This window comes from Syngnathus typhle, linkage group LG19 (genome assembly GCF_033458585.1).
Source record: "Syngnathus typhle isolate RoL2023-S1 ecotype Sweden linkage group LG19, RoL_Styp_1.0, whole genome shotgun sequence".
In the NCBI taxonomy this organism is placed as follows: domain Eukaryota; kingdom Metazoa; phylum Chordata; class Actinopteri; order Syngnathiformes; family Syngnathidae; genus Syngnathus; species Syngnathus typhle.
In genome coordinates, this window is record NC_083756.1 from 4927687 (window position 1) to 4944016 (window position 16330).

The 16330-nt window shown below is 47.1% G+C and overlaps 4 protein-coding genes across 5 annotated transcripts; 1 reads left to right on the forward strand and 3 right to left on the reverse strand.

Moving 5' to 3' along the window:
* Positions 1 to 63: 63 nt before the first annotated feature.
* Positions 64 to 3623, reverse strand: cpm (carboxypeptidase M). Of its 2 annotated transcripts, none has more exons than XM_061266406.1 (10): positions 3513 to 3623; positions 3089 to 3253; positions 2726 to 2823; positions 1506 to 1678; positions 1232 to 1334; positions 1054 to 1153; positions 822 to 992; positions 589 to 741; positions 378 to 526; positions 64 to 296 (listed from the first exon to the last, which is right to left on the reverse strand). In XM_061266406.1, exons 2-10 carry the CDS (start codon positions 3249 to 3251, stop codon positions 78 to 80), a joined length of 1329 nt encoding a protein of 442 aa, XP_061122390.1. In that variant the 5' UTR covers positions 3252 to 3253; positions 3513 to 3623; the 3' UTR covers positions 64 to 77. The 2 variants fall into 2 exon arrangements, with proteins under 2 accessions (XP_061122390.1, XP_061122389.1); XM_061266405.1 differs by having other exon boundaries at positions 3431 to 3555.
* A 152-nt stretch (positions 3624 to 3775) lies between these two features.
* On the forward strand, positions 3776 to 9652 carry LOC133144026 (protein NLRC3-like). Its single transcript, XM_061266387.1, has 8 exons — positions 3776 to 3937; positions 4925 to 5359; positions 5575 to 5646; positions 5823 to 7629; positions 7697 to 7867; positions 7949 to 8122; positions 8195 to 8241; positions 8310 to 9652. The coding sequence occupies exons 2-8, from the start codon at positions 5104 to 5106 to the stop codon at positions 8888 to 8890; spliced, it is 3108 nt and encodes a 1035-aa protein (XP_061122371.1). The 5' UTR covers positions 3776 to 3937; positions 4925 to 5103; the 3' UTR covers positions 8891 to 9652.
* A 1239-nt stretch (positions 9653 to 10891) lies between these two features.
* On the reverse strand, positions 10892 to 13445 carry LOC133144036 (zinc finger protein OZF-like). Its single transcript, XM_061266409.1, has 2 exons — positions 12924 to 13445; positions 10892 to 12134 (listed from the first exon to the last, which is right to left on the reverse strand). The coding sequence occupies exons 1-2, from the start codon at positions 13039 to 13041 to the stop codon at positions 11020 to 11022; spliced, it is 1233 nt and encodes a 410-aa protein (XP_061122393.1). The 5' UTR covers positions 13042 to 13445; the 3' UTR covers positions 10892 to 11019.
* A 33-nt stretch (positions 13446 to 13478) lies between these two features.
* On the reverse strand, positions 13479 to 14831 carry ddt (D-dopachrome tautomerase). The gene is made up of 3 exons (XM_061266419.1): positions 14639 to 14831; positions 14055 to 14230; positions 13479 to 13663 (listed from the first exon to the last, which is right to left on the reverse strand). Exons 1-3 carry the CDS (start codon positions 14744 to 14746, stop codon positions 13591 to 13593), a joined length of 357 nt encoding a protein of 118 aa, XP_061122403.1. The 5' UTR covers positions 14747 to 14831; the 3' UTR covers positions 13479 to 13590.
* Between the last annotated feature and the right edge of the window lie 1499 nt (positions 14832 to 16330).

Below are 16330 nucleotides of genomic sequence, written 5' to 3' on the forward strand. Positions count from 1 at the left end.
CGACTTCTCTGTCTAGCCGTCCTCCTCGGCTTCCAATCATACTCCCCCCCCCCCCCCCCCCCCCATCGCAAAGAACATCAGCTGATCAAGCGCTGCAACGCAAGGGCCGTTCCAAGCGGCGCCAGCGTCCATGGCGGCGGCGACGACGACGAAGGCCTGGTGGTTGAGAGCATGGGGTCACCCGTTGCTGTGGCGTAGCGACGCAACACAAAGTCATGCGTCAGGGCCGAGTTTCGCTCCGGGCCGAAAGGGATGACAAAAGTCTCCGTCAGCACCTCGTGGCCGGGATAGGTCACCTGGAGGTGGGGGGAGGATGCATGCAAACATTGAGATACAGGAAGTGTGTGCACCCAAGTGTGAGCGTGTGCACACTTAACAGTGAAAGTGTAGTTGCCCGGCAGCAGCAGTCTGTAGTATTCCCCGTGTTTGTTGGTCGTGAAGGGCTGCATGTTGCGGCGACCGGTCACCTCCACCACGGCGTTGCGCACGGCCACCCCCGACCCATCTAGCACGCGCCCTTTGACCCCTGAACACGCACACAGAGTCAACGAGTAGGCGCGCCCGGCATGGGCCGAGCCCCTCCCTTACCCAAGTGGACTTGGCGGATGAAGGCCAGCAGACTCCTCCTGTTGTCAGCCCACAAGGCAACCAGCTCCCCGGCCGGAGGGAACTTGCAGCATGACACCTCCAGCGTCACCTCCAGGCACTGAGCCCACACGTAGTTGTAGTCCTGCATACCCCCTGCCCACACACACGCACGCCAAGCCGCTCATTCTGAGGACTGCCAGGCTCCGATCGCAGCCACTCGAGCGGGCACTGACCCGAGAGCGGGTACCACTGGTAGCCGTTAGTGATGCCGTCCTTAAAGGGTCCCTGGTCTGCACAGTGACCCCCCTTGTGCATACTGGCATGGTTAGCCGAATACACCTTGGCCAGGTGGACAAAGACGTCATCGTCGGGCGTCAAGCTGGCCTCACCCACCAGGTCGTCACCTAAACACGCCTCAAACACGTTTGTCGCATGCGTGTGAAGGCGTGATTTGAGCGCGCTTACCGCTGTTGTCGTAAGCATAGCTGGCCACCAGGGCGCCGCCGTGGAGGTTGGCCGAGAGGACAAACGTCTCCGTCTTCAACCAGCCCATCACGGCCCGCACCTGCTGCCACGAACGCAACATCAGAGGCACAATGGCGCGGGCGGGCATGCCCACTTGCTGAGTAACAGGCCGGCTGACCTCAGCCTCTCTGCCGCTGTCGTCGTCCGTGACATGCTGCCCCGGTGGATCAGCGAAGGCATCAGGGAAGTTTCTATTCAGGTCCACGCCATTATGGTTGAACCTGACGTACACACACAGTCACGAGTGGAACCAATGTGTTGTGCTGTTTTGATGTTATCATTACACTGCAGTATTGATGGTGACAGGTAGAGGGCAGCAGCAAAAGCAAGAGGACGCGTTTGTGTGTGCCGTGAGGGGGCGCATGCGTTGCACGGGGTGTGGGCGCATGTACCTTCCTTGGCTGAGCTGGCAGTTGCTGTCAGCCCGGTCGAAGCCGTCTGGGTTCATCGTGGGCAGGAAGTGGACACGCGTGCTGTTCAGAATCTGCATGGCCCAGCTCTCGTTGCCACGGTAACCACGCACCAGGTCGGCCACTAGCTGCAGAAGCAGCTCGCGGCCCAGAACCTTCACACACGCGGAAAAAGAGCAAACGGGTCACAGCGCCGCCTTCTGCTATGGAGTGGCAATAGCGTGGGAATGTGAAAAATTCGTCTCTGAAACAAAGACGCCGGGAGGAGGGTGCGGAAAATTCGTCAGCCAGCCCGGACGAGAGCGGATGAATGGACGCGGAAGGCGAGAAGGGTGGGAAAGGTGCAAACGTGTCGGGGCGGGACCGAGTGCCCTGCGGCCATCCGGCTGGTTGCCAGGGTGACGGGCTAACGCGCACGCACGACACCGTCACAGGTTGCGTGTTCCATCTTCCCTGAGCTGTCAGATAGCCCCACCTCTTCTGTCTCTCAGCAAATCAACATAGGACTAAAGTAGCAGGGAACGCAGATTGAAACAAGACCAAGCTCCTCAAGTCAAAAAAAACAAAACGGATATGAGGCAGGAAGGATCAACGTGTGCATGTGCTGGTCCATGATGAGCAAAACAAGATGTTGGAATGTTTGTCATGCAGCTCAAGAGGATTCTGAGAAAATAAACCTTGACAAAACAGGAAGCCGGCCACCAATCAAGGGCTCAGCTTCCTGGCAGCCATCAAGTCCAAACATTGGAGGCCCCAAAAACCAAAAACTGCACTGTTTAACGACGGCAAACAAAACAGAACAAACAAACACGCCCAGCGCATCTCAAACTCTCCGTTACACAACCACGGCCGCCATCTCGCTTGAAACGGTTTTGTCGTCGCTTGGGCCCTGAGCTACCAAGGCAACCGCTCACTTAATGCTTAGCGGCCCTGCTACGGTTGGCCGCTCACTTGATCGGGCTGAACTTTTCCACAGGTTGGCCGCATTCCTGCTGTGAATGTCTACATTCTGGTGCTGTCAGGTCAAAGGTCTTTTTCTCTGAGCCGACACACTCCACTGATGCCATTTATTTACTTTGTGGAAATAGACAAAACAGTGTGTTGGTTTGTGACAGGCTTTTGTGGATCTCCTTTAGACTCGCTTCCTGTCTGCAGGGAGGGACCCTCTAAATGTGTGTGCGTGTCTGTGTGTGTTGGCTCACCTCATTTCCATGCATGTTGGCCACATACTTGAACTCGGGGATCCCAATTGTGTGACGGTGGGGGCTCAGACCCAAAGCCAACACCCACAGCTGTTGACCTGCCGCGTAGACCCCACATGTGATTGTCATTCGTCATGCGCTTTTGGAACACTTTGGGTGCTCATGTGACACTTGCTCGATGGCTGAGGCACGCATACACACGCTAATCTGAGTTAATCCAAGACAGTGCGTGTGTGATTGGCCAGATCAAAACACAGTGGATTAGATGAAGTGGAGTTAACAATCAGGTTAAGTGATCGCACAAACCAGTCAGTGTCACGCTCGCCCCGGTAACGGAAACCGAGACCTGACCCGTGTGGGTACCTGCGACTGAGCGTCCGATGCTGTACAGGTGCGCAATGTCTGGATTGGTAGCGTTGACCTGAAGAAGGTAATGCTCTATCTCGCGGTTGCTGTGGTAACGAAAGTCCAGAGTCATAGCGGCGGGGACAAGCATGAAGACGAGGAAGAGCTGGCGGTCCGACATGACTAGGCAGAAAAAAAAACACAATAACCATCATGTAAATTGATCATCTCAAAGAAGAATAATCCCCAAACTTTCTCTCCACGAGACACTTTTTTTCAACTAGAAACACTCAATAAAGATAGGGGACAAGAATTGATGATTGCACCGCAAAGACTCTTTCCAATTGATAAAACGCATACCAAAAGCAATATAAAGTTTTCCACTCAGGGTCCAAAAGGTCATTGAAAGAGCGCGGTGACGTCATGTCGTAGCCTCAGTTACCTGCGTGCTCTCAGTTTGTCGACGTCCACGCGATCTTGGGAGGGCGGGTAGTCAATCCGAAACCATCTGCGCTGCGGCTCTACTCACACGGGAGGAGGGGTTGGGGGCGTGGTCTTGCTAGATCAACTGGTTGATGCCACGCCTCCAGCAGATTCAGTCAGCCCGCACCTGAGGTGATGGGCGCTAACCGGTGCTTTGGCGCCGCCTAGAGGCCGCTCCCAATGCTGCAAGTCTCAGCAAGAGCCACAAGAGGCAGGATTTCTTCCGGAACGTATTTCAACGTTCCCTCTATGAATTGGGCGGGCCAGGTGGTCTGACCTTTGGTTGCCAGAGCGACCGAGGACTTTCCCTCGACTACTTTCGAAAGGCTCTCACTCACACGGTGAGACGAGACGAGACGACACGAAGAAGAACGTGAAGTGGATGTGAGTTTTCTTTCTTTTGTTTGACACATGGCATTGCTGTTGAAAAGGACTACTTGTCACGTTATTCAGTGAGTCAGTTAGTTAGCGAGCGAGGCGCTCGGCTAGTCTAAAGACGACTTGTTAGCTTGTTTGGCAATTGGTCAGACATTTCACTCGGTCCGCTTGTCGGTTATTCAGCTTTCAGTCGCTCAGTCAGTTTCTCGATAAGTTGTCAGTTAATTACTTTGATTAAAGTTTGGGGACGGTCAGTTACCGTAGTGGCCCAAATATAAGACGACGCTGATTACAAGACGACCCCTTTTTCAAAATTCAAGTTTGAAAAAAGACCTTCAGAGCACCAAATTTAATTTTTATACAAACAATTATAGAAAGAAATGATTATAACAATATGTTCAAGAGAAAAAGCACGTTATTTTGCCTCATTCAAATCATGCAAAACCTGTCTTAATATCTGAACATTTAAATATGTAAACTAATGAATGGCTTCTGGTTTTTCCATTTTATGTTATCTCTTCTCTTTTCTTCGCTTTTCTATCATACTGCTATTTTTTTTTATTTTTCTTCATCGTGCAATGGCTATTTTTATTTTTCTTGTTCGTGACAGGGGTTCGCTTTGGCCTGATGACTTAAGTTCACCATTTACTTTAAAGATATTTGGCACCATCCAGCGTTGTTAATGGGTATAATGTCTAGACCCCGAATGTAAGACAACCCCCATGTCTTATTTCAACCCCAAAAACATCGACTTATATTCGGGCCAATACGGTACTTCTTTAGGTAACGTAACAATAAGGAAGTAAACCCAGCAGCAAAGTCATTGTCAAACAGCCTTGAGGACCAGGAAGGAGCCGCTGTGCATGTGGAGTGTTGTAAAAAGAGCAGACTTTGGTCTCCACTGGCATCTTGTCGGGACATCGGGCGGGCGACCTTTAGATGCGGGATGGTACTGTGGTCGTCGCTTATCACTTTGCCTCACATTCATTTCAGGTTTCCTCTTGATCAAAAGTTAACTCCAAACACCCCATCGAGGGGTTGAGAACACAGAGCTCGCCCACGCGGTGACGGAAATCGGAGCAACGCCAGCCAAATGACTTTACGAACCCGAATTCCAGTACGGCCATAAAAGAAGTCATAAAACAGATCTGCCGCTCCTCCATGCGGGAAAGATGGCTCTCGATGACGAGAGCAAGGAGCTGCTGTGGCATACGCTCATTGATCTGGAGCAGGATGACTTCAAGGCCTTCAAGTTCCATATGCACCTGCCTGGGAACATTGGCCCAAACGCAGACGAGGTGGACATCGCCAATCAACTGGCAAAGAAGCACGGCAAGAAGGCTGTGGAGGAAACCATCAAGATTCTGGAGAAGATCAACAACTACAACCTTGCCCAGAGGCTTCGCAGCGACGCGGCGCAAATCAAAGGTAAGGTGAGGTTGTCGCACACCAACGTGGCTTCTGGTGGAGGTCTTGCAGAAAGTAGCTTACCTGAAAACTCTCAGATGATGCACAAACTCAGAGCCGCTCAACAGCTCTGGTTTAGCTTCTGTCTGATGAGGAACCTTCTTTCTGGAATACCCCGAGGAGCCCGTCCCAATCTGCAAGCAAGCCCTTCACCTGAATCTTCAACGTGTTTGCAGATGCCCGCGAGCGTGGAAGGAGCAACATGGTGATGGCCAGGAGGAACAAGGCCCGCGGCTTGCATAGAACAAGTAAGTTGAGCTGTCCAACCGCTAAGATGAGCCCAGTTGCCTCCTTCACTTGCCTCCTTCAGGCTCCCGTGTTTATATGGCGGCATCGGTGCAGCACGCTTGCAGCCAGGCCTAAAGACATGTTTGCGACACAGGATCTCCTTCTACTCCCTCACGTGTCACCCATGCGCCCTCAGATAGCATCTTCTCAGTGGATAACGACCAGATCGGCAAATTCAAGCAAGAGCTGCAAGAGAACCTGCGGGGGACTTATGTCAACGCTCCCGTGGGCGATACAGAGCCCAACCAGCAGGGGCGTCTGGACGACGTCTACACCGAGCTCTGCATTACCCGCGGTGGCGCCGCTCTCCCCAACAACCAGCACGAGGTCCTTCATATGGAGATGTGTGGCGTGGCCAAGGAGGAGTCCATCGAGCCGTGCGACATCTTCGAAAGCGGGAAGCCCGTCCGCAGGCTGCTCACCGTAGGCTTCGCGGGCATCGGGAAAACCTTCCTGGTGCGCAAGTTTGTGCTGGACTGGGCCAGCGGGAGAAACAACAGAGACGTGGACTTCATCTTTCCTTTCACCTTCCGCGAGTTGAACTTGGAGAAGAAGAAAAGCTTTTCGCTGGCAGAGCTCATCCGCCACTTCATCTTGGAGAGCAAGGCCATGAGCGTCGAGATGCTGAACGTTATCTTGGTCAGGCTGCAAGCCTCGGGCAAGCTCCACTTCCAAAGCAGCAGCATCAAGATTTTGTTTGTGCTGGACGGCCTGGACGAGTGCCGCCTCAAACTGGACCTTAGCGACAAGAGCAAGGTGGACCTGGATGTGACCCAAGCCTTCCACGTGGAGGTTCTCCTGGCGCATCTCATCAAGGGGAATCTGCTTCCATGCGCCCGGGTTTGGATCACCACGCGCCCCCAGGCGGCCCACGACATCCCACCACACCTTGTGGACAGCAGAACCGAGGTGAACGGCTTCAGCGAATCCCAGAGGCTGGACTACTTCAGAGTTCAGAGTTTCCCGGAGTACATCATCAAACACATCCAGAAGTCCCGCAGCATTTTCATCATGTGCTACATGCCCATCTTCTGCTGGCTCACCGCCACTGTTCTCCAAGATTATCTGGACACCGGAAAGAAGGTGGAGCTGCCTAAAACCCTGACCGAGGTGTACACAAAGTTCCTGCTCTATCACCTGGAAAAGTCAAAGGAGCGAGAGAAACGGAAGAGCATCAAGTACGTCAAAGCGCTGGCCAAGCTGGCTTTTCAGCAACTGATGAAAAAGCAGCAGATCTTCTACGAGAGCGACTTGCGGGAAAGCGGCTTGGATTACCTGCAGGCTGCAAAACACTCGGGAGTCTTCACCAGGGTCTTCAAGGAGGTACACCCGCTCAAGAAGAACCAAGGCTATACAATGTTTCAGTTCATCCACCTGACCATCCAGGAATATCTCTCTGCTCTGTACGTGATGATGAGCCTGTTCCAGGACAACAAGAACGTACTGGGTGTTTCCGAGTTGACGTTGACGCCTTGCAAGCAGAAGCCGCTCGTTCGGGTCCATGAGGCGGCCATCCACAAAGCCTCAGAGAGCGACGGAAACTTGGACTTATTCCTCCGCTTCCTGATGGGCCTGTCCTTGCAGTGCAACCAGGACCTCCTGGGTAAGCTGCTGAAGGCTCCCAAGAACTCCAGACACAGGAAAGAAGAAACGGTCAGGTTGATCAACCAACGGATAGAGAAGAACTCTTCCGAGGAGAACATCAACTTGTTCTACTGCCTGAATGAACTGAAGGACGAGTCCCTGCTGGAGCAGATCCAACAATACCTAAGCTCGGGGCGGTTGTCCTCGGATGACCTACCTACGGCCATGTGGTCGGCCCTGGTCTTCTTCTTACGGTCTTCTGACGAAGCCATGAGCTGCTTTGACCTTAAGCTCTACTCTGCGTCCGAGGTGGGGCTCCGGATGCTGCTGCCGGTGGTCAAGGCTTCTCAAAAATCATTGTAGGTACCCTCGAGCCAGCACGTAGAACCACCCGTGCCCGTGTCAATCGCTCTCTTGTCTTCTCAGGCTCAACGACTGCAACCTGAACAAGAGAAGCTGCGAGATGCTGGCCTCCGTTCTAAGCTCGCCCTGCAACCTGAGGGATCTGGATCTCAGCGACAACAACTTGTACGACGACGGGCTGGAGGCGCTTGCCGCCGGACTGGCAAAGCCGCAGTGTACCTTGCAAGTTCTCGGGTAAGGCTCTCCTCCACCTCCGTGGAGTGGCAGAAGGAACCTTAGGCTTGGCCCGCCCACTTTTCTGCCCCTTTCCGGCAGGCTCTCGGGCTGCATGATCACCACGCGAGGATGCGTTTCACTGGCCAAAGCTCTCCGGTCCAACCCCTCCCACCTCCAAGTGCTGGACCTGAGCTACAATCACCCCGGAGAGGAAGGAAAGCAGGCCTTGGAGGCGGTCCGAATGGATCCTCGCTGCAGTCTGCAGACCGTCTGGTAGGATCCAAACATCTTCCAGGGAGCTCACTCGTCTGAATCGATTGACGACACTTGTGGGTCTTTTTTCAGCCTGGACTACAGCGGCAAAGAACGTTTGATTCCCGGTGTCGAGAAATGTGAGTCCGCTTCCGGTGGTCGACCACTTTCAAGATGTAACCTTTTAGCCTTGTCGTCTCGTTCTCAGATTGGTGCGGACCCACGTTGGACTCCGACACGGCTCACAACTGCCTCCAAATGTCAGACTATGGCAAGAAGGTGACGGTGGTTCTGGTGGAGCAGCTGTACCCCCAAAACCCACAGAGGTTCACTCATTGGCGTCAGGTTCTTTGCACGAGCGGACTGAGTGGACGCTGCTACTGGGAGGTGGACGTGGAGGGGAAGGTCTACGTGGCTGTGACCTACGACGGGATCCGGCGAGTCGGGGAGGGTGACGATGTGTGTCTGGGCGCCTCGGAAGCTTCCTGGGCGCTGATCTGCGAAGACGACGGCACCTACTCTGTTGGCCACCGGGAAAAGACACTGGGCCTCGCAGCTTGTCCTGCACCGGCGTCCGGAAGGGTGGGCGTGTTCGTGGACCATCCCCGCGGCGTGCTGTCCTTCTTCGAAGTGACTTCGGTGGGGAGGAGACTCCTCCACACCTACCACGCCACCTTCACGCAGCCACTTTATCCAGCTTTTGGATTCGGCTTTGATAACGGATTTGACGGCATCGGGAATTCTGTGTCCATCACCAGTAAAGGGGCGTCCGTATCCACCCGCTTCTAGGCGCCATGTTCATCCAATGAGCAACCAACAGAGGGCGCCCTCGCCCATTCACTGCACAGCACAGTAGACACATTAGTCATTGTTCGCGTTGAGCAAAAGCGCACGTTAGCCTTGGCGGTGATATTCTCCGCTAGTGTTGGCTCGTGAGTGAACGAGTCGTTCAAAAGAACACATTTTTTCAGTGAATGAATCACTTCCTATGGTGATTCGTTCTTTTTTCAGTTAATATGACTTTAACCAACATGCAATAACGTAACTTGTTCCACACAGTAGGTGTCAGTAATGTGCATTAAATCTGGTGCCACCTCGCTGTAAAAACAAGATTTGCCAAGGAAAGAAAGAACCACTCACTGAAACACCATTTCTTTTGTGCTCGTTTTTTCCAAGCTGATAACTAACTTTATTGCATGAAAGGACGGACCGTTATGCAACAGTGGGGAAATTATGCTTCTCTTTGGGTAATCTTGATTTTATAACACTTATTGTAGTTTTTAAATAACGTGAATGCATATACACGCCTAAATATTGTTATCCAATATATCTACTGCAATTTCACATTAGAGTGCTGGTTTGAAATGTACTTTTATTATTATTATTTTATTTATGTGAAAAATTGTCTGGTGTTTTATTCCTTGGTTTTATTTTTTTGGGCATGAAAACATAAAAATCTGACATTTAGTCAACTGTTTTGTATGACAATATGGATATGTTTTACATTGTGTGTTGGTGTCCCCCAAAATAAAGAGCAAGTAGTCAAATACACATTCTTAACAAGTACAAAAAATCCATCAAGTTTTTAGGTACACCTGAAAATGGTGGTGTACCTAATGGACTGTCTGTGTGACGTCACAGATCAGCCAGCCACTCAGGAGGTGGGGGTGAGGGTGGGTGTGGCATTTTTCACTTTCAGTTCAGCTTTGGCCATGATTTTTCCCTAATGAAGTGGCCTGTTATTAGGTACACCTATAAATGGTGGCGTACCTAAAGGAGTGTCTGTGTGATGTCACAGATCAAACAGCCAATCAGAAAGTGGGGGTGAGGGCGGGTGTGTCACTCTTCACTTAAACCAGGGGTGTCGACCTCCAGTCCTCGAGGGGCCGCGTTCCAATATGTTTTCCAAGTTACCCTCGTTAAACACACCTGCGTGAAAACATTTAGCACATTTTGACGTTCTCGGTAGCTAAAACTTTTCACGCAGGTGCACTTAACGAGGGAATCACACGGACACTCCATTAGGTAAATAAAGGTTAACCTAAAAAAAAAAAAAAAAAAAAAAAAAAGTGAACCCTGAACTTTGAACCCGCGGTGACCCCGCGGTGACCCCGTGGTGACCGCGGTGACCCCGCGGTGACCCCGTGGTGACCCCTGGGTGACCTTTGAACCCGGAACTTTCAACTCTAGTTAAAAATCGAAAATGTGCACATGACCCCGTGAACTTTGAACCGACCTTTGACCCCTGGGTGAACTTTGAACCGTAAACTTTGACCTTTGACCCCTAGCTAATTACGTTTTTTTTTTTTTTTTTAAACCGGCATAGCAGAACGATCCATGGTCTTCAGATGCCGCGCTGTCGCCATCTCCTGGTCAGTTAGTGAAATGCTTTTGCTGATGTTTTTTTTTCTCTCAATTAAAACAAATCAATTAGCCAGTTGGTTTTCTTTATTTAATATCTATTATCAGACAAAACCAAATTGTGAATCAGTCACCTAGGCTATAGCAGAACAAACAATCCATGGTCTTCAGATGCCACGCTGTCGCCATCCCCTGGTCAGCTAGTGAAATGCTTTTGCTGTTTTTTTTCCCTCTCAATTAAAACAAATCAATCAGCCAGTTGGCTTTATTTAATATCTGATATCAGACAAAACCAAATTGTGAATCAGTCACCTAGGCTATAGCAGAACAAACAATCCATGGTCTTCAGATGCCACGCTGTCGCCATCTCCTGGTCAGCTAGTGAAATGCTTTTGCTGTTTTTTTTTCCTCTCAATTAAAACAAATCAATCAGCCAGTTGGTTTTCTTTATTTAATCTCTGATATCAGACAAAACCAAATTGTGAATCAGTCACCTAGGCCAGTGCTTCTCAAATAGTGGGGCGCGCTCCCCTATGAGGGAATCATTGTCCACAAAGTTAGCAGGAAATAGGCTTTTGGCGAGTGTGGGTTCTTGTGTGTATTTTTAAGCCTCCCTTCTGAGAGAATCTGTGGCCACAAACTGAGCAGGTAAAAGGTTTCTCACCAGTGTGGGTTCTTGTGTGTAATTTTAAGCTTCCCTTCTGAGAGAATCTTTGGCCACAAACTGAGCAGGAAAAGGGTTTCTCACCAGTATGGCTTCTTGTGTGTATTTTTAAGTTTCCCCTGTGAGAGAATCTTTGGCCACAAACAGAGCAAGAAAAGGGTTTCTCACCAGTGTGGGTTCTTCTGTGTTTTTCTAAGTTTGCCTTATCCGAGAATCTTTGGCCACAAAATGGGCAAGCAAATGGTTTCTCACCAGTGTGTGTTCTTGCATGTTTATTTAAGCCTATCTTCTGTGAGAAATTTTGGCCACAAACTGAGCAAGAAAAAGGTTTCTCACCAGTGTGTGTTCTTGTATGTGCTTTTAAGTGTCCCTTATGAGAGAATCGTTGGCCACAAACCGAGCAGGAAAATGGTTTCTCACCAGTGTGGATTCTTGTGTGCTGGTTTAAGTTTCCTTTCTGAAAAAATGTTTGGCCACAGACCGAGCAGCAAAAAGGTTTCTCACCGGTGTGTATTAGTACGTGTCGTTTGAAACTCGTTTTATGAGCGAACATTTTCCAACACCGAGAACATTTCCATTGTTTGCTTTCGGACTGGTATACAATATCACAGTCACCATCAGCGCTAGGAGCATGTGACATGTCATCACAATCTGATGCTGGCGATAAGAGGCCGTCTGCTTGCAATCTTCCACAGTGCTCTCCGTTATTTCCTCTTGTCATTTGTTGACTTAAGCTGCTTCTTGGAGGCTCCGCCCCTTTGCTCATCTCACGACGACCCTCATCGGTACTCTTCAAAGAGAGCACACTGTAGATATCCTCTTCTTCCTTCTCCTTTTTAATGTCGTAGAGGTCTTTTTCCTCCTCTTTTATGTGAAATTGCTCCGACTCCACGTCATCTGTTTTGATGACAGGATGCACAAAGTGGGCAAGCTCTTTGTCCTCCTCTTCCTCTTTAATGTGAAGGCGCTCTGGCTTCTGCTGCTCAGGACCAAAATATTCACTGATATCTGCAAACACAAACACACATGTAATGTGATTTACATTTACAACAAACGTTATTGGGAGAGCCAAATGATTAATAATTACCACGTTACTGCTTGAGTCTTTATACGTGATTATTCTTAAAGGACACATCTTGGAAAATGGACTTTTTTTCTTGCTTTTAAAATAATTCTCTTGTGTATTTGGAGTCTTCAGGAGTGTAGAAAGTTTAATATATATATATCCCTCCAGGTGCTGCAGAGATACTGTTATGATCGTTTGGAGGGGCTATTTTATTTTTATTTTTTTATTTATTTTTTTACTTCGTTCAGATTTATCTTTTCTATGACCTTTTTTTTTTTTTTTTTTAATATATTACATCACATCTGTTGAGCTAGGACAAACCAAAGGGTTTATTGTTGGGCAACTGGGAACTGTTGATGGAACGGGGAACATTTTCAGATCGGACACTTCCGGTTAAAGGTCCGGTTAGCATGACAGCGTGTACCACGCCAACGTGAATAAAAACAATAACCCGGTTGGGTTGAATCAATCACCTGAGTGTATGCCTCGTTTATAAAATCAACATTCTTTAACAGCGTGGTTACTTTGTTTTTGTAAAGCGATGTGTTACGGCAAAGTCGTTATGAAAGCGTTACATGAATCAATATTGTATTGCATTCCTTCTTTAGTCTTATTCTCGTTATTCTGTCTATGATATGCAGTAGGATTCTCCTATAAAATAAAAACTGGACTATTAATCGTCGTATGAAACAGTTATTTCCTAAGCAAGTGAGAGAAAGACGTGAACAAACCTGCTCTGATTAACACAACACGAGGCTGCTGCCAAGGAGTTTCCAGTTGTAGACGGTCCTTTTCCTCTTTTGTTGCACAAATTTCCTCCGCGTACTTTGCTGTGGTCCTGGCACGCATTTTCACTCTACTTCGCCACCTCTGTCCAACCACGTTTTGCGCTAATTTGGGTTAACTTGGCTGAGAATTTCAAAACACAAAGAGAGAACACAGACACGTGAAGAGATTAGTTTGAATGATGGTCGTATATTGCCAATGATTCAGTCTGTAGTGGGGCAGGTGCGGACGTCGGCCATGTTTGAAATCTAACTACGGCAAGTGCAGTAGGTCAGATCAGTAACCGTGATGCGTTGCCAAATCAGAGATGATACATTTGAAGTTATTTGAAAAATAAAAGCTACGTCCTGATTTACGAGTCAAATAATAGAGGTATAATCATGCGTGAATACTTTTAAATTCAGATTATAAACAATGCTGTGTGTTTCTGCTTTTAAATATATAAAGGAGTCTTTCAGTCATATCATGCGCACACACGCACACACGCACAAACACAGGTGTTGAGTTTTTAGGTGTTGAACAATTTTAATATTCTTTGTTCACACAACATTTTGAATAAAACTTATATCAACTGCTTAAAACTTTTGTTTTGTCTCACATTTATAGACTGCTTTATAGAAAGCTCATAACTGTTCCGGCCTTTCCAACCTGGTGAGGCTGCAAACTGTGGAACTGAAGGGTAATCCTGTGAATAAGAATAAAAAGGAGTCAAGCATTTACCAAATCTATAAACAGTGATTGCAGAACCACACACGGAAAAAAAAATCTGCAAAGTAGATACAGTGTATGCATTATTTAGAAATTTACAGATTTGCACAAACGATCGTATTTATTTATCTATCAATGGCGGCGGAGGTACGTACTCTACGTTACGTACGTGTTACATACACTCCTCTGCTTTATTGCCCAGATCTCCGTAAACCGCAATGTTCTCTGATTGGTTCTACATATTCCGTCTGTATATTACGGAAGCCACACAAAACAATTTATAAAAGGCACACCTTCGTTTGTTGAGAAAATGAAAGGCTTTTAAGTACGCCTTATGTTGCGGGAAATAGATAAGCTCCGGTACCCACCTGTCTTCAGTCAGAGCAAGCTCTTTGGTTAGAAACTCAAAGAGCTTGGCACTGTGCTCCTTATTCTTGTCAGCAGTGTCGGTTACCCCGATAGCAGATATTGACAACACCACACAGGGAGTGCAAGTTCCTGCCATCATCATTGGTAACCCCGGCTTCACAATCAAGTGCATTCTCTGTAAGAAAGAATTTGGCAGACAAATCATTTATACCATTGATTAAAGATAAATCATTCATATCATTGATTTAAATTGGTTAAAACCTGGGCGAATTTCCATCAAACTCACGGTGGGTCGAAAAAAATAATAACAGATTGTGTTATGCATTACATGTGTAAAGACATACGCCCGCTTAGTTCAGTGAAAGGAGAAGGATTCAATTTATCGTTGAAAAGTTTTACTGTTAAATTTAGTGTTATTAACACATACATTGGGCCAAATATTGTATTAATCTTTTTTTTTTTTAACTGAGAAAATTCGATTGATGACAGTGGGGGTGTGGAAACCATTAACTTTTACAAGGATGATATGTTAGAATGTTATTATGACTTTTTTTCTGCAGTGCTAAATTGTAGCATTACTCACGTCAAGTGGCTTTCCCAAAACATCCGCAGCGAATGTACATAGCTTTTTCAGGAAATCCTCCGAGAATGAGCTTGCTGGTAAATTGCTCTGCAATTCGACAAACGGCATATTTATCGGTGTACGGAGAGCAACAAAATCCACGTCGTCTGTCAAAGTGTGGAATGTGTCTGATTTTCTTCTTGTGATTTTGATTGGTTGTTGGCATCCAACTTCAGGGTGCGTTGCCGCCACCTACCGGACTGGAGTGTGAATCATTTGCGTGGAGGATTAAAAAATAAACTATCAACGTAAAACCTCTCCTCTGACCCAGTTCCCCCCAAGTAGTCCCATATATGCCTATTGCTTGATTTTTGCAAAATATTTCACGAATTAATGCAAACTTATTCTCTCTGCGTTCTCTCAGCTCCCTCTCGTACTCCGTGCACTCATGTCGAATGGCACATTTGATTCCAATTGACTCATACGTTGACATCGCCGCCATATTGGACGTGGAAAACGAGACCGATTAATACAAGACCCTATCCAAATGCTCACACTTTGCATTACACCCGGCGCCCCTTAGTGAAGTGCAAACCTAGGAGAAGTGCATGGCGATTCAGCGCATACGGTACAAGAGTCAGAAAACTGCAGAATTTGGATCGTGCGTATTACGTCATCGACTTTTTGCCATGTTGTATCTGCGTCATCGTGCACTGGTTATTTTCTTGTATTTGATTTGTTTATTTTGGCTACTACAAAATCAATCAATCAATCAATCAATCAATCAATCAATCAATCAATCAATCAATCAATCAAACAATCAAACAATCTATCTATCTATCTATCTATCTATCTATCTATCTATCTATCTATCTATCTATCTATCTATCTATCTATCTATCTATCTATCTATCTATCTATCTATCTATCTATCTATCTATCTATCTATCTATCTATCTATCTATCTATCTATCTATCTATCTATCTATCTATCTATCTATCTATCTATCTATCTATCTATCTATCTATCTATCTATCTATCTATCTATCTATCTATCTATCTATCTATCTATCTATCTATCTATCTATCTATCTATCTATCTATCTATCTATCTATCTATCTATCTATCTATCTATCTATCTATCTATCTATCTATCTATCTATCTATCTATCTATCTATCTATCTATCTATCTATCTATCTATCTATCTATCTATCTATCTATCTATCTATCTATCTATCTATCTATCTATCTATCTATCTATCTATCTATCTATCTATCTATCTATCTATCTATCTATCTATCTATCTATCTATCTATCTATCTATACACACGCTACGTTTATCCAACTTGCTTGGTTTGCTTATGTGTTTCATGTATTAAGTATTTTATTGTTATATGTTTATCAAAAGAAGGCAATGATTTCTTTGGGTGGACTATGCCACACCTCACAAGTTATCTGTTTGTTTTACTTGTTTATTTAATGGTGGTGACAGACCATGGCAACCGACCAAAGGTTATTGAGGAGTGAGTTTTGTATTTACTTTGCCTATTTGCATATGTTGGCTCAGGCAATCCTGAGAAACGAGTTATCAACCCTTTACTTAAAATAACTAGGCCAAAACCGTAATCAACCAATTGTGAGAAGCAGTTAAATTCCAAGCATGAGCAAAAAGGGACTGAATTTCGCAAGCACAAGTTGGACACTTTGA